At 34.4% G+C, this 25,111-nt stretch overlaps 1 protein-coding gene across 1 annotated transcript in view; it reads left to right on the forward strand.

Annotated features, from left to right (window-relative positions):
* The window catches only part of PCCA (propionyl-CoA carboxylase subunit alpha), a gene marked incomplete at its 5' end in the record, with an annotated part of 233,369 nt that overhangs the window by 97,718 nt on the left and 110,540 nt on the right, over positions 1 to 25,111 (forward strand). Inside the window, 4 exons of the mRNA XM_081326398.1 lie at positions 536 to 610; positions 6,272 to 6,340; positions 10,424 to 10,499; positions 24,099 to 24,209. Of these exons, the coding sequence (XP_081182524.1) occupies positions 536 to 610; positions 6,272 to 6,340; positions 10,424 to 10,499; positions 24,099 to 24,209 (331 nt within the window). The remainder of the gene's footprint in view (positions 1 to 535; positions 611 to 6,271; positions 6,341 to 10,423; positions 10,500 to 24,098; positions 24,210 to 25,111) is intronic.

Consider the following 25,111-nt stretch of genomic DNA (forward strand, 5'->3'; position numbering starts at 1 on the left):
TACTCTTTCCTTCTGATACAATTTACATGTCAAATACAATTTACATGTCTGAGAATTTGAATAATACAATAATGTGGAAATTTTATATGTTTCGCTCAAACAGTATAAATTGCATTTATATTGGGATGCATGCCTTAAATATAATAGTGTTATTAATTTGTACAGGGTATGATCCTGAAAACCCTGAGTGTTGTGTACAATTCCAGAAGAACTTGTCTGCAGAGTATTACTGTGTGTGCATGTGTGTGTGAATGTGGCGAATATGCGCCCCTGCTATTGTGCTTTCTTTTAGAAAGATTGCCATTGCTTTAATAAAGGCACAGGAGGGAGTTTTTAGCTTTAACAAATCTTCCATGACTTGAATGGAAGAAGCAGTTTCATAACCCTACTAATATAAGTCATTTTGAAAACAAAATATAGTTGGTCCATATTTAAAGTGGAGGAAATCCTTAGTTTCCCAGTGGCTTAACCTTGCTTCTGTGCTTTGTCTTACAAAGTTAATACCACTCTGTCTGTGTTTTGAATTTAATTTCAGGACCCTTATAAATCTTTTGGTCTGCCCTCTATTGGCAGATTGTCTCAATACGAAGAGCCCCTGCAGGTCCCAAATGTAAGTAATTCTGATGTTTTATTGTTTCTTATTTTCAAAGCATGAAGAAACCATAGATTTCATATTATTTTGCAGATTTGGAAGACTTCAGGGCTCCTTAAGGCTGGTTGTCCTCAACTATTTCTATAAACCAAGGAGGAAGATAGTTAATTATATTAATTAGTGGTAATTAGAAATGAATTGTAGTGTACCCAAAACAAACATAAACAAACCAACCCCCAAAAGTCATGTATACTGGGACGTACATCTAAATAAACTCAACCATTCTACATGGTCATTCTTTAAAGTGTTGGACTAGCCATGACATAATTCTGGCTTTTATAATGGAATGCTCCTCTTTCTTTAGATTTGAAGCTTTTTGAAAGATGAAAGGCAATTTTCTATACCTAATGACAAGTGCTTTATTATACTGTAGAAAGTTCTTTTAGGAGTTCTTGTTTAATTGGTTGTTACACAAAGGCAAGTGCATTTCTGTTCTTCAAGGTAGTCAAAATATTAAGTTCATAAGCATGGAATGGTGTTGGCTTTGTGAAATGACAAAGGGGATACGACTGTAAATACGATTATTTACCATTATTAGTTACATGGGGAAAATGGGGAAATGTTATATTCCAGAATTTTAAATTCGGTGAAACTGAATCTAGGATTTATTTGATTTTTAAAATTGTTTTTGCCTATATGCTTCCTATCAAAGTTTGACCTTTTGTGGGGGGACTTTAAGAATTTAATCTGTGTTTAAAAGCAGAAGTACAACATGTAAAGGTTTATTAAATTCTATATGATATTAAATGGAAGATTCAAACACACGTTACAAAATGTGTCTTTAGCATGTTTAATAAAAACCAAATGAACTAAGGAAGAATTTCCAGTAATTACTCTGGGGGTGGGTTGAGGTTTTTCACTATGGTGTAATAGCTAACAGGATGTCAAATATTTTGCCCTTGCAAGTTTTTGCAATTTGCAATATTCTGAACATGAGACCTGTTGAAAGAACAAGTGATAATGGACAAACTCTACCTCCTATGGTCTTTGTCCCACCAAATCTTTCTTCAATTAATGCTGCAGCAGGAGTTTTATGTAATAACATTTGCACTTATGAGCCATCCAGAGAAAGAAAAAAACAATTAAAATACCTTAAATGTTCTGCTTACTGCTGTTATTTGCTTGTGCGAATGTTGCATGTCAGCTAAATGGATCACAAAATAGATAAAGTGATTGGGTGCAAGAGAGTGCATGCTAAGCTTTGTCTATCATTATTGCTGGGAGCAATCAAATTGATGCCAGCAGGACAGTAGATGCGTTGACAGCTGTAATTATGTATCTCCATGGTGATCACTTTTGGCCTGTCATGGAGGCCTGCAAGTCCCCTCCTTTGCAAGCATTTAATCAGATTGGGCTGTCACTTGTCAGGTAGACATGGTGGGTTGGGAGCTGTGCTTAGGGGAGAGGTGAATTGAAAATGAAGGGTGGGAGATGCCTGATAGATTCACATGCTCCATCATGATACCGAGGGAAGAAATTTTAATTATGTTGGATGCCTAAGAGTAATGATTTTTGAGGATTTCATATGAAGTGCCTGGACCTTTCCCTTTTGGTGTGCTCTCACCACTGTGTTAAAATAGCACTTTTTTTTTGCAAATTGTGTTGGTTTATTTTGTTTTTCTTTTTATAAGCAGCAGGGCACATTTGAAATTAAGAGATTATTCTGCCAGTGGTATGTATCCTATAAATTTATGGCATTAGTACAATAAACATTTCTTAGCATTTCCCTTATAAAGATTAATCGTTTCTTCTATTTCCAAAATTAACCAAAATAGAATTATTTGCCAAAAGAGAAAGGTATAGTCAGAGAGGTCTAGTGATTAAAGCATCAGGCTAGAAGCCAAGAAACTGAGTTCTAGTCCTGCTTTAAAGCAAGAAAGCCAGTCAACTTGTCTCAGCCCAACCCACTCACAGGATTGTTGTGGAGAAAAAAGGAGAGGAAGGGATATTAGGTATGTTTGCTACCTTGAGTCATTCATAAAAATAACAATGGCAGGATATAAATAAATAATAAATAAAAATAGTACAGACGTACAGTTGCATTTGGTGATTAGGACTCCAGACTTGCAATGGTTATGGAATGTTTTTTTTAATTTAATGTAAGCTTAATAGAGTTTATGTATGGGCTCAGCCTTGCCACAAACGAAGTAACAAAATATATCCTTGTTTATCTGACTCATTTTTAAGACCTCTGGCAGCAAACACTTAAAGCAGTGTTCCTCATTATAGGCAATTATCAGCTATGCTCATTTAAGAACATAAGTGGTACTCTGCTGGATTAGATCTCTGGCCTATTTAGTCGTCCAGCAAGCTCTTCTCAAAGTGGGAAACCAAATGCACAAGAAAGCCTACTAGGCTCTAAGTTGAAAGCCTTCAGAGACAGTCAGAATACCATCAAGACTAATGGCCATTCAGCTCTCCAAATTCTTCAGCTATCATGATCATTGCTGCGAATTTTGAGAATTGAAATGCACACATCTAGATATTGGTCATGTTGAGGAGCTCTTGGGGTTAATGCTTGTGCATGAAATGGAGAACATGCTCTTAACCTCAGTGTTGTGATCCTGTGGCAATTCTATTGCAGAGATTCATACTTGGCCTTCAGAAAAAGGTGACTAGATTTTTCATACGAAACAGTAGTGCTGACCTTTATGTTGATAGGAAACATTATTTTCTTATTATTCTAATAAACTAAACAGGCTTTCTCTGCCTTCACAACTTAAGATGTTAATATATTAGTCGTATAGTAAATACAACAAAAATGATTAATAGTCAAGTCCACTGAAATTCAAAAATAGCTTTCACTTTTTAACGGTTTACTTATAATCCTGTATTTTTTTCCATATCTGGTATGTTTGTATATACATATTTACCTTTAAAGTGTCTCAGAGTTTGCTTGATCCTAAACAGAATTAACTACAAAATTATGTTTTTCTCATACTATGGACAGAGACTTGAAAATCCTGAAGTTAATAACTATCTGCTGTTACTGTTAAACTTCATTTTAAATAACCTAATATTGATTTATGTAACATATTTTGGGGTACTTGCATAAATAATATTGTATTTTTCAAAAAACAAATATACTAACCAAAGGCAATTACAGGAATAAAAACATATGTAGAATATAACAAAATTACTGGCACCAAGTTTTACTATTTTACTGGAAATTAGGATTAAATGTAGTATGTTTGCTCAAGACTATATATATATATATAAACGTAAAGGTTCTCCTGCACATGCGTGGTAGTCGTTTCCAACTCTAGGGGCCGGTGCTCATCTCTGTTTCAAAGCCGAAGAGCCAGCGCTTGTCCGAGGACGTCTCCGTGGTCATGTGGCCGGCATGACTAGATGCTAAAGGCGCACGGAACACTGTTACCTTCCCACCATAGTGGTCCCTATTTTTCTACTTGCATTTTGACGTGCTTTCGAACTGCTAGGTTGGCAAGACTGTACACACACACACAATCAGATTGAAAATTGACTATATATTTTCTTTTAAATTGTTTTAAATTTTGATTCTCTGTCAGTTTATTTCCATATATTGTGCAGCTAAGCAAAATATCCACTAGTCTCAGGAAACATTAATAACATCAGCCACTTCCTATTTTTAAGAAGAGATTAGCATAGGAAGCCCTTAAGAAGAAGATTGCACTGTAAAGTTCACAAGGGTTTCTGGAAAAAAATAGAACTGTTCAGTAAATAAAATTCTTCTTTTACGTGTGTAACAGCACTGTTTTACTATCTGTTACAGTAAATAAGTTACAGTATCTTATATGACCAGTATGGAATCTTAAGTAGAATGTAATGTACTGAATGGCATTAAAGATGCTTTTTCCAAAAGGCAATTGGACTTTCTTGCTTTTTCCCCCCCTTCAAAAATGTTTTATTTCTCATCCAAGAAGCTTCCATGAGATGAATAAGAATCTCTATAGACATTCAGACATCATTAACAATTTTTTTGCACTTAAAACTTTATAATTACACATTAGTAAATGTGTAATTATAAGGCACAATTCATCTTTTTTTCATCATGAAAAAATGTGATGCAGTTTTCATAGAGTAAAGCCTATTAGGACATGTCATTTGGATAATAAAGTCATCAGTGTGACCTCATGTGGATATTGTAGACAAGAGGTTCTACATCTGGTCCCTTGATAATTGCCTAAATTAAAATCTAAAAGCCTAACAGCCGTTGGGTTGACCTCTTTCTGCCTTGTTGCAGACAGATGAACTGCTGTTTTATTACAAAAAATTCTTTTCCCCAGGTGAAGATTGAAGGGAGTTTCTAAGCAACTTTCCCTCAGCCCTCCAAATCCAAATGCAATATTTTTGTGTTATATCTCTTTCATCCATTCAGGTTTAGTTTTTCTTCTCAAAATTGTCAGTCTATTAAATTTTCTTGTTTTTTTTAAAAAAGAAAAGTGTATGTGTTGCAGTTAACATGCTTTACAAATTTCAAAAACAAGTGTATCAATGACTTATTCTAGAATTAGTTATTTAATAGTTAATGTTTATTTTTAATGTGCAGCCTGATAAAAAGTAAATATATTAAAATTATATGAATTAATAACACTAAGTTTTGTTGGTTAATTAACAGTTACTAGATTCTTCAAACAATTCAGTAGTTACCAGAGACTTGTGGTATGTGTGTGTGTATGTGTGTATTCATGCTCACATGCCTCCATACGTTCATACATTTATCTTTCCCACTCAGTCTGAGACTTTAAAAAAACCTGTTTAAAACTGTAACTTTGCAAAAAATTCTCTGAACATCACTAGAACTGCATACGAGAGAAATGCAGGTTTTAGATGAGAGTGAAAAAGAAAAGGAAATAGTTGCATTTGTGAAAGTTAGAAACCAAGAATTAATAGAGGCTAGCTTATCAGCTCTAAAGTTTCTTTTTGATATGCCTGAGTATTCTTCTGGAGTAGTAAAATACTGGGTATAGTAACAAATACATGATATAATTACAGAACACAGATTCTTTTTGTGAAAGATGTTGGTAAAATCAATAACTACAAACATGTTTTATGGCAATGGTGAATTCCCTAGTGGAGGATTTATTTATTTATTTATTTATTTATTTATTTATTTATTTATTTATTTATTTATTTATTTATTTATTTATTTATTTATTTATTTATTTATTTATTTATTTATTTATTATTGGGACTTATATGCCGCCCTATCTCCCAAAGGACTCAGGGTGGCTAACAACAATAAAACACAATAATACAAATGTTAAAAAAGATTAAACTAACAAGCCCCAGTGACAAAATATTAAAAACATTTTCTTTTTAAAAACCCTTATCATCAGTCCAGGTCAGCTTGATGGAAAAGAAATGTTTTGAGGTCGCGACGAAAGGAGCGGAGATCTGGGGCCATCCGGAGCTCAAGGGGAAGCTGATTCCACAGGGCAGGCGCTCCCAGGGCAGGCGCTTTGTCTTATGGCCAGGCGCTCCACAGGGCAGGCGCTTTGTCTTATGGCCCATTGCAATAAATGCAACTTTCAAAGAAAAGAATAATGGCTACACTTACTACTACTACTAATAATAATAATAACTAACCCTATCCTCCTCTTTATTATAAAACTAATTTATCTCAATTTGTTCTAGGTTCGTGTTGACAGTGGCATACAGCAAGGAAGTGAAATCAGTATTTATTATGATCCCATGATTTCAAAAGTGAGTTAATTTTTTATCAGTCAAAATACACATGCTATTTTTAAAAATGCATATATATTGACTAGTGTAATTTCCTTAAGAAAGCTAAAGAAATTCCTTCTTTTGGTAAAACCTTTGCTATAGTGATCCACTGAAAGTTATTTCATGATGGTTACCTCTTGAAATGTACTTTTGTTTCATTCTGTGTGTAACAGGATAGCATTTCAGTAGAATACATATGTCATGATATAAAATTGTTTCAGGGATGTCATTATTTAAAAAATAGTTTTATTTTGGAATACAAAAATCTTATGTCTTTGTTACCACAAACTTTTAAAATGTGAATTATAAGAAAAATGAGAAAATTAGGCAATTCATCACAGTGTTCTGTGAAGATAAATCCTTTTGTCTTTGTCATACTTTTTAGCTTTCAGTTTTTAGTGATATCTGAGTTAACTGTGTTTTACACTTTTTAAGTCAAGGTATAAACAAGCCATTACTATTCCCTTTTCTTTATGTCTTTGATCAAGACACAATTAAACCCGAACACTTCTAATAAACTGTTAATTCCTATTTATCTACATTGGGACATTATGATTACAAGGTTCTGAAAAGTCACAATCTTGAATCATGATTGTTTTCATAACCTGTTTTGTTTTGTAGTAGTAATTGAAGCTTTCTACTTTGTAAGAGCACTAGTTAGAGCCTTCCATTCTTAACTGAAAAGTGCAAAAAACTAATTCTTATTCTGATTAATAATCTCGAGTTGTGGCATCCTGGCTTAGATGTTTAACCTGAAGATGCTGAAAACCATAGTAGAATGAACTACTAATACTTGTGGACTCTCACAAACCTCATGGCTTCTAATATATCTTAAAAGTGTCAAAAACAGTCTTGTTTTTGTTAATGACTGTAGTTTAATGTTTTGCTGGATATAAACCTCAATTTCTTATCAACATTGGCATATTCTGTTCCTTTAACTGTGGAATTGGAAGTTTCAAAATTAATTAACTGGACAATGTTTGGTTATCACAACAAGCTGTAGCTAATTTGAAACAGAAGGAAAAGATTCTGATTTTTTTTCCATAATTAGGCTGGATGAGAGGACTACTGTGCTACAAAGAAAAAGAACCCTGTTATATCAGGCCAAGGCCCATTGTAGTCGAACAAGTTGTTTCCCACAGTAGCCAAATTAGATTATTGTAGAGTGGTCTCAGACAAGAGATAGAGATATACTTCTCACTATTTCCCCTCTACAATTAGTATGTGGGAGCATATTACCTCAGGTCAGGAGTAATATTGCACCTTCAGTAATGAAAATCCTTGATATATCTGATGTTCATGAATATATCTTGACTCTTTTTAAAACCATCCAAATTATTCGCTATCACCAGACATTTGTAATGAATTCCACAGGTTTGTTTGTTATTAATTCAATTGATATGGTTGCCCATCTCACCAAAGGAACTCTGGATGGCTAACCCAGCGCAAAGTAACTACTGTTCCTCCCCCTATATATAAAACCTTCAGTGGCAGCTGGGATAAAATCCAGATTAAATTCTTTTTACTGCCTGAGTTAATTTTCCTCTTTTTTGTTGTTGTAATATACTTCCTATTTTCCAGAAGAAAACTTTACAGAAGTTTATTTTGTAACACGAAACTGTAATAGAAGATTTTCCAGATAATTATGTTGGTATTTTTGTTAGTATGGTAGATACTTCTTTGTATTGTAGAACTGTGGTCTTTGTTGCTTGGTGGCCTGGCTAGGGGGAGAGGGGAACCAGGCAGCGTGAGTGGTGGCTTGGTACATGCTCATGCGCACCTTTTGACTTGTGCAAGTGGCATGTCAGCACTCATATGTGCATATACAGATTTGTGCGAGTTGAGCTCCATGTACACTGCTGCTTGGGCAAGTTGAGCTGTGTGTGCGTGTGTGCATGCTAGCCCACTGCTTGTGTGGCTTGGTTCCAAACAGGCCATGGCCCGGGAGTGGGCTGCAGTCCTGGGGTTGGGGAACCCTGTTGTAAAATACATTCAGCTGAACCTTATTACCTTATTTTTCAGTTGTCCTCTAGCCATTATAATTCAAAGCATCTCTCTCTCTTGTTTTTGGTTTCTTTTATTTTAATTATCTATTTTGAGAAGTTTCACAACTTATATTCAAGTGTAACTATGTTTACACCGAGTTAACAACTTCCCTTATATACAAAAACTAGCTATAACATCATTGCAATCAGGATTCCTTATTGGCTTTACAATATCTTACAGTAATGCATAAACACCAGTTGTAAGTTTTAATTTAGAATTGCATCTTCTTTACTGAAGACATCTGCAATTGAGAAGCAAATTATCATTATGAAAAGGAAGTAATCTCTCAGGAGGAGAAAATAGAACTAGCAAAACCTTTGGGCAAAATTCTGATAGATTTCCAGATGAATGGGACATAACTTTTATAGGTATATTAACAGCTATATTGTTAGGGGTATATAATAAATAATTTAATCTTTCTATATTTTTCCTATCATTTTATGTGACCTATATTACAGTATGGGAAAGACCTTCCTCGGTATGCAAGCTACAGATTAGAATCTTGGCTCATGGTGGATGTTTAATTGCAGTACTATCCAGGAAGCGACAGAAAGTAATACCATTGATAATTCCCAATCTCGATTTGGATTTATAAAAAATAGACAAGCATTTGATAATCCATTCTAGACTTATATTTTAGACACTGAAGTAGATAAATGACTACCGATAGAAAAGAATATTTGTAGCTCAGAGTTGAACTTTGGGGTTCGTAGTGCTGTCTGAGCTTCATGGTTTTCTTGCAGACATTTTATAGTATATAAAATAGTATATAAAAATAAAAGCAAACCTCACTCCCTTCTAGCACTGATGAGGTTACCTGGTTTGGTAATAAAATGTCTGCAAGAAAACCACAAAGCTCAGAAAGCACTAAGGGCCCCACAGATAAATTCATACGTAGAAATTTGCCCCAAATGTTAATATATCCAGTCAGAGTATAAAGAAAGTCCCAGATAAAGGTTTATTCTTTTACAAGCCTCTGGAAATACTTTCACTCTTTCAGAATCACTCTCCACATTTTGATCAGGCATGATCATGAATTTAAAATTGTGACCAGATGTTGATTTTTATCAAAGAATTAGATTTTCTACTGTTTTCTGATATGTTAGATTTTATATCATCTTTGATATAAAAGAGAAGAAATTCCACAAATTCCCTCCCCTTACTTTCTGTTGAGTTGTATCCAGGATTGTCTCTGTTTCACTGAATCTCTCTGCTTTACCAGATTTCTCTTACACCCACAGAATCTGTGTTCTATTCTGTGGCTCAGTTCTCTTAACTCCCCACTCCCCACCCTGCCAGCTTGCTTGGTCTTCTGGCATTAGCATGTGGCTCAGCGAAGGGTTTTTTTTAAAAAAAAACAAACAACATTCTTTCAATTTCCTTTGTGATATTCCCAGTGTTTATTGGTAGGACGGGATTATTGGGTGCACCCTAATTTTATTTTAAGCACAAACACAAATAAAAAAATACCATCTCCTCCCAGTCTCAACCTAACAACAGCAGTATCACTTCCAACCCATTGTGTCTTTTGCTGTCCTACTACATACTGCACCCTCAAAAAAGTTGGGATCGTTCTTTACTGTTTTATCACATGAGTGGTCAGAAATCATGTAACTATCAATTCTGTAGTTGCCGGTTTGTCAGAAGTTAATAAATGGTCTCATAAAATTACCAGATGTAGAGTTCAGTATAGTACTGTAGTAGTATGTTTGAACTGTATCCTGCAAGTACTTAGGGAAAAAATTAGAAATATGTATATAACGTATGCTTTAAATATCAGGTTCCTAATTTTGGAAAAAACTTATAGATACAGTATGCAGTGAGGGTTGTATGTTGTCATGCCTTCTTCACTTGGCAAAGATACTAGATAAAATTCTGACTTAACAGAAATCATAAAGGTTGAGGAATAAACGTATGTGTTGAAACTTCATAATATTAAAAAGGAATTAGGCAGCATATTTGAAACAAAAAGATGTTGGTTGTGATAGAGTTCATTCTTTTTAATATGTGTTCTAGCTAATCACCTATGGATCCAACAGAAATGAAGCTTTGCAAAGAATGGAAGAAGCCTTGGATAATTATGTTATAAGAGGTAAATTAAAAGTATAATTATTCTAGGTATCATAGCTTATTTAACTGTCTTTAATCTTTTAGATTAGTTCTATTTTAATGGAGTTTAAGCTAACTTTATAATGTTATGTTATATGCTTCCTGTATTGGTTCTAATGTTTTATAATACTGTATGATATTTGTTATCATTCTGATCAATGACTTACTTACTTCCAAAATGGAACAATTTGGGAGCAGTATACAAACATCTTTAAATGAAGCATTGATCTCATTGCATCAGCAGTAACACAATTATTTATTCAGATATTTTCTGTATAAGGACAATTGAGTCTAATAAGCCTAAAATATTATTTTTTGTCAAATAAAGCATTATTTATAATGCACTAAAGTTTCTCTTCCCATTCTATAGAAGAATTAGAATTTAATTCTTTTTCCACTCTTGTTAAAATTTGAGTATCAAATTGTTTCATCACTAACAATATTGATAAAATAATGGGGAGGGAGTTACCATAGGATTTATTAATTGGCTGTAGTAGATTAGGTATTTCTGAAAATATTGCAAGCCAGTTGGGATGTTAGTAGGTGTTGTAAATACTGCCGTTTATCCATATGAGGCAAACAATATTTGCACTGAAGTGAAAAATGATTTTAAAAATTGTCATTTTCTTCTATTAATTAAAGTATAAATCTCAGTTTCCAACCAAATTTTTCATATAATTACTTAATAGTATCAAAGCAAGAGAAAAATAATCAAAATAATCACTTTCCAGAGATAATGCACCATAATGTTTGAGACGATTTAATGGTAAATAAGATGGTATTTTGACATCAAGAGAGTTCAGCTAGCTCAATTTTGCAAATATTTCACAATATTTCTAATTAAAGTATAAGATGAAGAACACTTTACAGTGTTACACTTCTAATTTAATTTATTTAATGAGATTTACTATTTTCCATTTCAATATTATAAACTTAGAGCAAAAAATTAAATGCAACATTTTTTACTAAAGAAATATATGTATTATTATTATGTGAGGGGTCCTTGGTCCTCTCTGAGCTTGCTTGTTTTCTTGCAGATGTTTCATTACCCTAACTAGGTAACATCATCAGTGCTAGTAAGGAGTGCTATTTGCTGTCAGTTTATATTCTGGTGTCTTGCTTGTCTTAGGGATTCTTTGTTGGTTATTATTATGTCTTTATATAGTAATTGAATTAGAGCTTAGATGTTTGAGAGGAAGGTTCAAATCAGGAAAAAAAATACATTGCATGCTAGCATCTCTGAATTTTGGTCAGGAGTCCTAAATCTGATATTTTTCATTCATCTAGATTGAGCAGCTGGATGGTGTCTTTATATCTTGTTAGCATTGTATAAAGTCTTCCTACAACTGCTATTTTCATTGGCCCATTTTTTTCTTAAAACCATTCCTTTCTGAAATTGAAGTTGTCAGATTGCTGTGAGGAAGCCCTCCATTTGTCACTCCTGGAAAATATTTGGTTCTAGTTTCATCTACCATAGATGAAAATTATAAGTTTGAGGATATGTCCTTCTTAATAAAATGGTTACAGAATGCAGAGTTAACATAGCAAATTGCATGGCTTCCTTTCTAGCCAACTACACGGAGAAGCGATAATAATAATATCTTTAGGTGCTTAATCAAGACTACATAATTTCACTCTTGTATATAATGCTAATGTTATGAAGAATGATAAAAGGACACATTTTCTTCTTCCTCCTGATTCTTTTTATGGACAGTTATTATTATTTCAATACCAGTAGGTAAAGATTTGATTTGATAATATTTAGAAACAGTATTCCAGTGGAGTTGTTTCATTTTTTTCCATCTCCAAATAAGTTGTCTGCTTTTAACTTTACTGTTTTTCCCCATTAGAGATAACTGTGTAATTCCAACACTGCTGGATTTCAAGGTTTTGACATCTTTCTTCCTAACCCCCATTGCTGAACTCCGATAAATCAGTGCATTAAAAGAAAGAAATGTAGAAAGCTTTCCCTCCTCCTTTCCCCCTGCTTATGTGACCTTTACTTCCAAGAAAGAGAAGTCTAGTAACTTGAAAGCTTTAGCACATGTTTCCTCCCTCCCCCCCCCAAAAAATATCCAGTTGCTGAAAAATCTTGAAACTATATGAAATTGTGCTTTTTAATGATGTGCTTTTACTTGGTAGTTCTTACTTGGCAATTGCACATAGCTAATTTTTCAGCAGAATCTTCTGTAACCATGTGTTTTAATTTGGCCATTTCTTTCTAGCTGTTAAGGTCCACCTCTGAAAAAGATGTACCATTGGCAAATGGTTAAAACAGCTGCAGTATAATGGAACACCATATAAAATACAGCTACCTTTACACATTTAGACAGTACTTATCGAGTTTTGGCATGCTGAAAGAATTCCACAGTTGTATATCCCTATCACTTTCTGATATATCTGCCCACTGAATGAACCTATTAGTTCTTGATGTTAATAAGAAAGAGAAAATCCCTATTCGTTTATTACTTGCTGAATTCTTGTTTTAGGAAATGTTCAGGGTTTTGGTTCAGAGTTATAGTCTGAAAATTATCTTCCGTATGATATAATAATAATAATATAAATTCTTGTTAGGAGTGAAATATTTTAATGTATTTACAGGTCCTTCTTGACTTCTTGTCATTTGTTTAGTGGTCATTCAAAGTTACAACAGCAGTGGAAAAAGTGACTTATGAGCGTTTTTCACACTTATGACCATTGTAGCATCCATTGCTTAGCAATGGAAATTTTCAGCTCAATTGTGGTCATAAGCTGAAGACCACCTGCACTTTCTTAGATATGTTTACATACCAGCTTCCAAGACTGAGCAGTTTATAGGTTCTATTATTATATTGGCTGCTTCTGTTAATTTTTTGATCTTTTTAAATTTCAGAAACAGTTAATACCGCTTTATAAGTAGTAGTAATTATTATTAAATAAATTATCAAAATAATATTTTGAAAATTTTACAAGCTACATGTTTTGTGAAGCTCTATTTCTTTTCCCCCTCTTTCTTCTTGATTATACTTTTAAATATATATTAAAATAAAACTATTTTAAAAAGAAAAAAAGAGAAAGGCTGGGATTAAGTAATAAATATTTCCCAGGGGAGGACATGTCTTTAACAACAATAACCAACCTGTATTAAAAATGACATCCATGCCACATTTCATTTCATATAAATAATAGGAATAATCATGTTCAAAATGTCTGTTTTATAATTTTCAGAGATAAGAAGTTGTTATGAAGACAGTTTACTGTTGTGTCTCTGGTCCCTTGATTTGCAGAGACAGGACTGCAAGCATTCCCTCCTTTACATATTTTCACAGACAGAGAAGATTCCATTTGGAGTTCATTCCTAAGGTATATAGGGTTTTATAGAGTTTATCCTACAGAATAAACCAATCTGTTTCATTGGTTTTTACAAAATCACATGGGCCCTTGATAACTATTGCCAGATGTTACACCACTGGAACACTACTACTATCCATTCCTGACCTTGGCTCATATCTGCTGCAGGGTCTGAAATCCCAATTGAAAAATTTCCAAAGATCTACATCCTTGTTCTCGCCCAACCAGTTTTTAGTAATATCTATCAATCGTCCTATTATCTACCACCATATTGTTTATAGATGAGATTATATTTTAGATGTACCTGATAAGCAACCTGAATCCAAAGCAATAAGCAAACGAGCCGTTAGGTCCTTAAAGAAAAGACAGACTAGAAGTTTATTTGAAATTTCTATTTCCACCATAAACATACTAAGAACTCTTGATGGCCTAGAAATTCAATAAGCAGCAAATAAATACCACTCACTGCCCTTTACTGTGAAAAACTGTCATCCCCCTTTTTCTGGCTACTTTAGTAGTGAGAAAAAAAAAGCAAAGTGTTAAATTCCCTACAAAATAAGTTGTATCAGGTTTAGGATAAAGCAGGAGGTCTGATGCCAGTACTAAGCATTATTACATATGTGTAATAATTTCAGTGCCATTTATTCTGACTAAGGATTTTCAGAATTAATGTTCAAGTTTGAGCTCTGTGAAAAACAGCCCTAACTTAAATATAGATCATTCTTCCTTCTTAGCAGAATCAGTAGTTAGTTTTCTAATAGACTACAATCATATTAATTAATCTATGCCAAAAGCTGTATGCTATGTTTTTTTGTTCTGACTACTCTCCTGGAGTAAAAAGGCAAATGAAAACATATTAGTCTAACTCAGGGGTGTCAAACTCACAATGTCACATGACGTGTCGCAACTTATCGCAACTTTTTTTCTATTGCTGGCAATGGGGTGGGCGCGGTTTCAGCATGATGCATCCAGCCCGTGGGCTGGCACTTGGACACCCCTGGTCTAACTCTTTGCTCATGCCTTCTTCGTACGATTTACTATTTGTTTCATGACATCGCAACTTTTAAATTACAAATTTACACATTAGAAGTAGACGGCATTTCAGATACTGATGAACTATATGGCTCCCAGCATCCTTCACTATTGGTCCTACTTTCTAGGGATGTTAGGAGACTTTCAACCTTCAGTCTGCTTTTGATGCTAAATAAATGTATTTCTAAACAGGATAGCATTTTACATGTTTGTAAGTGCTCTTAGACAAGCAACTAATTTGTCATGTTCAATGATATTGCGTGAGTAAAAGCAAATTCATCAGTGATAAATGAGGACAAAAATCCACTTTGTTCTTTCTGTTGGTATGCTTTTCTTTTACGTGAATTAGGGAACAAGATAATGTTAAACTGTATTTTGATAAATCTATTTTTGCTTAGATTTTAAAAGGAAAATCTTGTGCCCTTCTTATGAGATATGGCAGAAGAGCCATGCTGAAGGACTGATCTGTTAAGGAGTTAGATTTGGTGAGCATGAGGAGCTGGTCCTTTTCTGGGAGGGCGCTGGATTTATGGAACATTCTCCACGGACGGTCAAGTCCATCCCTACTTACTTTACAGAAGTCCCTCAAGAGTTCTTGATTTTAGCACTGGGTTTTTATCTTTATAAGCTGCCCGGAGTTACTGAGCGTGAGTTGGGCAGCAATATAAATTTTCCTAATAATAAATGAATAAATAAAAGAAACCTGACTTTGCCATCAGGCCTGGGAAGTCTCAGGGGACTGGTAAGACCTTGAAGTGGCTCCCTTACTAATCTAATCTCTTGAGTGCCATATGCTTTTTAAACTTATTGATAATGATTTTTGACATGTTTATTATTTTATATCTTTGTTGTGCACGGTGAGTGGGAATGTGTACTTTTTCACTTGTTTTGGCACATAATTCATATTTTTCCATAACAAATCATTTGAATGGATCAGTATATTTGATTATTTATTTTAGCTGTAATTACCTGTATGTGACCTGCCTTCCGGTTGATACCACCAAAATATTCTTTCCAGTATTCATATTTTATGGAAGAAAATAAATGAACTTTTAATTGGGAAATATGTGTACATCTAAAGCACTATTGCTTTGTAATCTGTCACTTTTCCATTCCTTTTTCATGTACTTTATGAAAGAGGTACAAAATGTTTCAGCCTTTTTCCTTCCTGTGTTTTCCTAATGTGTTGGGAATCCCCTGCTAGGCCAAAGTTGGCTTGTGACATTTGCTTAGAGTGATTTAGAGGTGTAAGCAGTAATTGATCACAGTTCTATCCTACCACAACCTTATTAATGCCATATGCATCTACAAGTAAATTACAAAGATGAACAGAGTTAAAAAGCTTGAAGTTATTAAGTCAAATATTCTCAATGACAAATATGCTGTTCTGCAAATACTGTATTGCACTTGAGATGGATATTTAGAATTGAAAAAAGTGTACTTATGTGAAAAACTGGGAAAAATGTACAAAGATGCCTAACAGAAAAAAAATGAAATCAAGTGAAATGATAGATGCCTGTCTAGATACAATTCAATAACAGCCTGATTTAAGAATTTAGCACACTACAATATTTATGTACTTTAGTATATTATTAGCAATAGAACATAATACACATTTATTCCAAGCTGCTCAGGATAATAATAATAATAATAATAATAATAATAATAATAATAATAATAATAATAATAATAATGATGTTGGAAGGGACCTTGGAGGTCATCTAGTCCAACCCCCTGCTAAGGCAGGAAACCCTATACCATTTCAGACAAATGGCTGTCCAGTCTCTTCTCAAAAACTTCCAGTGTTGGAGCATTCACCACTTCTGGAGGCAGGTTGTTCCACTGATTAATTGTTCTAACTGTCAGGAAATTTCTCCTTAGTTCTAGGTTGCTTCTCTCCTTGACTAGTTTCCATCCGTTGCTTCTTGTCCTGCTTTCAGGTGCTTTGGAGAATAGCTTGACTCCCTCTTCTTTGTGGCAGCCCCTGAGATATTGGAACACTGCTATCATGTCACCCCTCACCCTTCTCTTCATTAAACTACACATACCCAATTCCAGCAACCGTTCCCTATATGTTTTAGCCTCCAGTCCCCCAATCAGATAATGTAGACGTTTCCTGTTTATTGTTTCTCTCAACAGGACTATGAAATTGAAAAAAGTAATATAAATAGGTTTTATTGCTGTAAGCATAGATCATAACAAGGTGGCATAGCATAATATGCAGTAGGACAATTAGGATCTCTGTCTAAACATTGCCCTTAGCCAGTATAGACAACAATGAGTTAGATGACTAACTGCAGTAGTATCTGCATAGAATGATAGGGAGAAAAACTGTAGCAGTTGTTAGAGTCCCAGAATTATATGGTATACATTATCATGTTATGATTCATTTATTAAACTCACATGCCACCTGACAGCTGTAATACCATACTGTGCATTTAAAAAAAGTGATTCATAATATTTTGGAGTAATATTGTTAGTGTATAGCTATATGGCATGCCCCCCCACAAGGTCTATGTATCTTCCATGCTACCATTTGTATAATTGTTGCTGTTGCTTTAGCAGATTTTCCCATTATTCTGTAATTACAGTTTTTAAATTTGAAGTGCTCTTTAATTTACATACCTTAAAATATGGCAAATATTATTGACTGGTCCCCAAAAAATTGAAATAATTTTTAAATCCAAGATTGCTTTAAACTTTTAAAATGGAATGGTAACTCCTTCTTTTACATTATATACGGTACTGGATCTGGAACCAAGTTATATACCGTTTTTCATTTTACATACTGATCTAGAACCACAATAAAAGACTGAAGTGAACTTATATACTATGGCTGTGAACTCTGCAGGAGAAAGTGAAACATTTTATTGGGCATGTTGCACAGGCTTTTCTTTAAGCAAAAGTATCTGTTTGAATAACATATTAGTTCAATCTAAATGTATCTTTTGACAATTTACTTCAAGTTGAATTATGTATTTGTATATACTATTACTACTACTACTACTACTACTACTACTACTACTACTACAATAATAAGTTGGAAGGGACCTTGGAGGTCATCTAGTCCAACCCCCTGCTCAGGCAGGAAACCCTATACCATTTCAGACAAATGGCTGTCCAGTCTCTTCTTAAAAACATCGTGTTGGAGCATTCACAACTTCTGGAGGCAGGTTGTTCCACTGGTTAGTTGTTCTAACTGTCACAGATGCAATGTTCAGAGGTGCTTGTTTAGTGCCTGCCTAGCACAGCAACCATTCACAGATAAAATAATAATGAAAAAGTAACTGACCAGTCTTCACATTTATGATTTTCAAAGATTATAAAACAAGGGAAAGCCGAAATAAGGTCATAAATCCAGCGATTTCACTTAGAAACTGCTTTGCTTTATGACTAAGTTGCTGCTTCCAGTTGTGGTCACCAAACAAGGACTTCTATAATTGCAAGCATGCTGTCAAGACTGTTATCCTGCTGCACCAGCCGTGCTTTGCCAGATGCCAGTCTGCGGGAAGACAAGAGATTGGGATAAGGGGAATCGAAACCACTCATCGTGCTGTCCCATGAGAGCCACCGGCTGGTGTAAAGTCACCCCATGGAATGCAACATCCTCCAGCCTGCCAAGCCAGGGACTGTTACCAAAACAATTTGTTTGAATGTCATTGGACAAAGGGAGATATCCAGGGGGAAAGGCGGGGGGGGGATGCTTTGAGCAGGAAAAATCAGATTAGGCTTTGCTACACTGTAACCACTTGACTTTAGTAAAGTATACTTTCACTAGCAATGGTGTTGAGAGTCTTTTCTGCCTGACCATGTTGGGGCAGCTGACGCAGTGTTTGAAAGAACTGTATTTTTTTATTGTTTGGAATAAATATTTTCCTTGTATTTTTCATAATAGTTTTCAGAAAATATTATATAGTAGATCTTAATTGTCTGCCTTTTCCCTTTAGTGCTATTTAAATAAAATTAAATACCTATTAAACGTGCATTTCTGCGATAGTCTTGCAAAGTAGTAGTCCTCAGGTATCATTATACTATTTAAGTCACTCAGAAAACTGGATGCTTTTACAACTAAAAACTATGGGAATGAAGTTCTTTTGATTTCACTTAACTCAATTAAAATTCTTAGCAAGTTAAAATATATTGAATTGTTTATCTATGGCAAGACATGTAGGACACCAATTAAGTTTACATGGAAAAATGCAAATTTGTGTTTTGCGAATGTCAAGTTGACAGAAGCTTAATAATGTAAAAAGGACTAATCAACGCAGAATATGTTTAGTGTCAGTAAATATTTATATTGAAGAATGTTTCCCCTGAATGATAAAGTGCCACAGGCAGTTTATTCTGAATTTTATTAATTACATTCTATGACTCGGGACACCATATTCTTGCAATTTCTGTATCTTTTTGTACAATATACATAAGCCATTATGTAGACTATGGCGATAAATGGCATATGGGATGGCCATTCAGATTATTTTTACTCCATTATTTAAAGCTGATAATAAATTGCAATTTTTAACTTGATCTATTCCGATTCTGTCTTTAAGAGTAGAATGTAATAGTTCTTTAGCTGAAGACAAGTCCTTCATACTTTTGACTTTTCTGCTTTTCATTTTTAGTTTACTATATGCCACAAAGCCTAAAGTGATGAGGCGTTTTTCAGGAGAAATGTTGCTTACTAGTGCAATTATCGCTGTGGGGTTGTCAAAAGAACTGCAAAAGGAGGAACAGCCAGGGAGACTACTAGCCATTCTTTCTTTGATTTACGATGTGCTACAGGGTTGCTTGGCTTTCTTCTGTTTAATATGAAGTTACTTACTGGAGGAAAATTATGCAGAACTTTGGAATTTGGTGTTGTTAGGCACTGGAATTGTGCCTGGAATTAGCTGTGGAATGAATATGTGCAAAGAAAGTGAAATGCAGTGCCCAAATACTCTTGGTCACTATGTTGCCTGATCTAAAAATGAATGAAAATGTCCTGTGTGTTTTTAAAAATTTCTTTTTTAGAATTAAAAAATATATATTTTAAAAGAGATAGAAATTTAATTCTAAGAGAGCAATGAAAGATGTACTTTGTTAAGCTAATTCTAACCATGTTTTCACTTTGGAGCAAAAACTGGTAACTTTTTTTTTTGCATTAATATCTGTCTGTTTTTGTCTATCTAGTTTTGTGATTTTAGTCTCAGTCGCTTGGATTATTAAGTTTATTTTTTTAAAAAAAGTACAGGAGAAAATATCTTTGAAGGATGGATGTAATATATAGTTCAATGTGCATATAGGTTGGCCTTTGCTTGATCCTTTGAGAATGTGGGGATAATGTCTGGCTGATGTTTTTCAAACAGCAGGTAACCAAGAGTAAACTCCAATAGGGGTCCATGTTTCTGTAGCCTCATAGGTAGTCACACAGATGGGGGACACCTTGTGAACTCTCACTGGGGTCATGCTAAACTGCAAATGATGCGTTGAAATTTTTGAAGTTTGGGGTATGAAATACTCTCTGGTTAAGCACTGAAGCTCTTAATTTGCTTAGTTGGCTAAGCATCCAAATACGGGCAAAAGAAAAACATATGCTCAGAGAATTAATTTATATTATGGAAGTAATTTTATAATACAGTCCTCAACTTAACAGTTCATTTAGTGATTATTCAAAATTACAACGGCAATGAAAAAAGTGACTTATGACCATTTTTCAGTTATGATGTTTGCAGTATCCCCATGATCACATGGTCAAATTTCAGATGCTTTGCAACTGCTTCATGCTTATGACCATTGCTGTGTCCCAACATTATGTGATCACCTTTTGCATCCTTCTGACAAGCAAAGTCAAGGGGGAACACAGATTCATTTCACAACAAGGTTAATCAACTGCAGTGATTCACTTAACAACTGTGGCAAGAAAGGTCATAAAATGGGGCAAAACTCAACATGTCTCACTTGACAACAGAAACTTTGGGCTCAATTATGGTCGTAAGTTGAGGACTTACCCGTACTTCTGTTGTAAGTCTTCATTCATTGAATGAGTGACCATTAAATAAGAACTACCAGCAATTCTAAATTCTAGTGTTCTAAATTCCAAAGAACACTAATAATAGCACATTTCAATGTCCTCTCAACAGAGGTTCTTGAGGACAAATATAAAGTATTTCCTTACAGACTTTAGATTGTGCTCTTGTGGGGAGGGATCCATTGAATCCACATTTTAGTGTTCCCCAACCTTTTCTGCACCAGGGACCATTTTCCAGAAAAGATAGTTTTTCCATAGACCAGGTGGGGATGAGGGGGATGGTTTTGCACGCTACCTAAATCCTGCACACACGCAGATGCAGCTTTGCTCATTTCCAGGGCCCGGTTCCTAAGAGGTTGGGGGACCCCTTTCATAATTCACGCCCTGTTACATTCCATTCTAAAAGAATAGAAGGGCCTACTTCATAATGCTCTACTTGGCAAAATACGTGGGCTATTCTGATTTATGTGGATTTACTTTTTATGAAACTGCTGCCATTTTGCATCCTTGAACATGGATATACTTTTTGTCAAGTTTCCAATGTATGGGCTTTTCAAATGACTCTGAGGCATTGTTTACCTTAAAAGTCCTTTATTTAGCCTATATTTAAGCTGACTTTGTAATAATGCTGCTTGGGGGTTGTGTGAAAGCCCTAATAAGCAGGCATATACATAGAATGAAGGCTACTGCTAAGCTTGTAAGCCGCCCTGAGTCTTCGGAGAAGGGCGGGATATAAATGGAATTAAAATAAATAAATAAATAAATAATACACCGGCAAATGCTTGCTTGAAGGAAGCTGGAATCTGAAATCTCCACCCCCTTGCACACCTTTCTAATTTTGTCATTAATCATATTCTCCAATTAATTTAAAGAATCAGTGGCCTTGAGGTACAATCCTCCCTCCTCCCAGCCTTAACCCTATCTCTTAAAGCAATACACAAGTTTAACATATGAAATAGCTGCTTCTTTATCTCTTGTCAAGCAGGAACATTCGATGTTAGCAGCATTGACACTTTTATACTCTCTTTTAAAATAGAAATGTCCTGATCAGTTCAATGACTTAGTTCTAATGTTTCATTGCTTTAATTTATTTATTTAAGCTGCTTAATTATTTTATTAAATCAGTGTTCCGATTTGTGACTCTAATAAAGAGTGCTACATACAGCCACTTGGTGGCCAGCCAGGAGACAATAAGTTGTTTGTAATTCTATAGACGATAAGCTGGGCTAGAGTGAAATTCCCTCAAACATGTTCTTCATAAGTATTAAGAGTGTTAGAGAGAAATATATACCTATTCACATTTTGTCTGCATACCAGAAACTCCAAAAGTAGTAGCGGATATGCCTGTGGAGCTGGCCAGTATTTGTAGAACACTTCTTGTTGGGGGCTGTAGGTCTACTCTGAGGTTCAAGGTTTTTTGGAGGATTTTGCCACCTTCTAATACTTTTTAAGAGATGAGTATAAATAATAACATTGGGAGATGGCTTCATGGCATATGTTATCAGTGGCATATCTTACCAGCGACTTGGTTATAACCTCAAACAGACACTGTGCCAGAGGTATTTTTTTATAGTTCTAGTAGGCACTTATTGGGGAATATCTCATTACATCTTCAATAAACAATAGTGTGTAATTTGAGTGGGAAGATATATAAGATATCACTTCTAGCAGCCAACACCTGAATATAGTCTGGTAACATCTGATCACTAAGAGACCCTTTGCTAGAAGTCCTTTTATGGGAAACATTGCTTCTAGTGTGTAACCATGGCTTCTCAGACCTCAGCAGGTGTTAGAGTAGGGAGCTCATGCATTCCTTTTAGTTTTTAAAAGTACAAACAGATGAGAGGCTCACAGAAAGAGTGATAATCATACAATCTATAAAGTTTGCTGAGTGACTTTTTTCAAGCACGTGTGGAAGAGTATGTGCACACAGTTATTTATTACATTTGCAAAAAGAAAAAAAGGGTCCATACCCATATCTTCTCAATACTCTTCCATGGTACTGCTACATCCTACTATGTTGAGAATGGAATCATTTAGCCCAGTTTATTCCAAATAAACTGAAGTGGGAATTATGAAAGTGAAACTTGGAGTGTCAAGCTTGGTTTTTCTTCTTTTCTGCAAGAAGAAAATGAGCTAATAATACATTTTATTATGGGCTGTAAGAATAAGGAACACTAGTTTACCTTATTGGAATTATCTGTAGTAATTCTGATTAGGTAGATTAGCTCTTATTCCAAGGTAAACATGTTTAGGACTTCAAACAGGATTAAAAGTCCTAAATATATTTACCTGGGAATAAGAAGCTCATTTGCTAGCCCCACCATCTTCTTATTCCTCTCCACGTGTGATTTATCTCTTCAATAAACTCCTATATCTATGGAGACTGTCCACTTGTGGAGAATTCTGATTTTCCAGAATCCTCAATTAGATGATAATCCTTCGTGAATAGGTATCCAATGCAGGCATTCACTTTTTCACATTGAACCTCTTTTTAAAAAAATGTGAAGCAGTAACAGTTTCTTCTCCATCTTGCTTGCCTCCATTTCAGGTTTGAATTTTCATTATTTGCAACTCTGTTGCCTGTTTGCTCCATTCTCTTGTATTTCCAACTAAATCTAGAAACCTGAATTTTTTTTTAGAAATGTAGATCTTCTGTTACTGGTCAAACAAAAGATGATAAAAATTATTAGTTTATGAAGTAAATCCATGTACAGAAAAGTCTTTTTCCACATAAAAATGAAATATCAGTTTTAATGTTTTATAATATTTCTATTGAAAAAAATGTGAACCCAAATATTTGGATTATTCCTGATTGCTGTGTTTCACTTTTTTGGTGCGGGGTTGCTTTCAAGTTAGTTTTTGACTCCTGGCAATTGCCTGAAGAAGTTCCTGCAGTTTTCTTGTCAAAGTTTTTCAGAAGCGGTTTGCCATTGCCTCCTACTTAGGAATGAGAGTGACTGGCCCAAGATCACCCAATTGGGGTATACCTAAGGTGCAGATAATGCTCATTGTTTCCTGGTTTCTAGCCTGATATCCACTACATTAAGTTTGTTCTATTAAATAGTAAACACTATTAATATTAAATCTCATTTATTTAAGGATTTATCATCTAGAGCTTTTTAAAGGGGGGATACTTTGACTTGTCAATTCAAATATTAAGCATACATTCTCTGGCTGATAATCTAATGGGAATAAATGCTTTATTTTCAGGTGTTACTCATAATATAGCATTGCTACGTGAGGTAATAAAGCATCCACGCTTTATCCAGGGAGACATCAGCACGAAGTTTCTTCCTGAGGTGTACACCGAAGGCTTCAAAGGTGAATTATGAAGGAAAATACTCTTAGAGATAAATATGTGAAATAGCTACCCTTTCTTTTTTTAACTGAAAAGAGTTTCTAATTTTATAAATTCTTTCTTAAATTCTAATTTTTGAGTTTTAATCTGGTTAAATTAAACTTCAAGGAAACTCAGATGTTAAGGATCTAATTACTTGACAGTGTCGTAAAATAAAACATATTTGGGAAAGGCCTGATTTTTACATAACAAAATCTCTGTGTTTGTTTAGTTGGCAATGAAGTACTAACAGGCAGGAATTCTTTATTTTACTCATCTTAGCAAATGATTTAAGTGGTATACTACTGCCTCAAATGGATTCATACTATAATCTGAGTTCAAAAACTTGATTCTGAAAAAATAAAATTTACAGCAGTGAATTTCCAAATAAGCCTTTTATGTCTAGCGAGCATTTGGTGTGATTCTATTTAATTCTTCCATTAACTATGGGAATAAAGGAATATGAGAAACCATAAAGTACTTGCATTCAGTTTTGAGCGTGTGAGATCCAGCTTCCCATTTACACAAACTGAATTGTCAATTTAAGAAATAATTTTATAATCCTTTGCTTTTTTATCAAGTTAAGAGCTTTTAAGTCAACTATTCCTTTTATGCTTGAAATACAGTTCCTGATTATGGTAGTTAAGCTGATAAGCTTGGATAGTACAAAGTGCACATGTGTTGGGAGGAAATAAGATTTTTGCAATTCAAGGTTCAGTGAAATAAACATTGTTTTTTAACAATGTATTTTAATTCTATGAAATATCTTGACAGCTTTCCTATTAACCTCTGCTGGCAATTTTTAATTAATTTTTTTTAGTTGGAGTGAAGTACTTGACACATATTCAGGCTAATTTTTCAAGTAAACATGTTCCTTTTTATCAGT

This window comes from Vipera berus (genome assembly GCF_964194415.1).
Source record: "Vipera berus genome assembly, chromosome: 4".
Classification (NCBI taxonomy): domain Eukaryota; kingdom Metazoa; phylum Chordata; class Lepidosauria; order Squamata; family Viperidae; genus Vipera; species Vipera berus.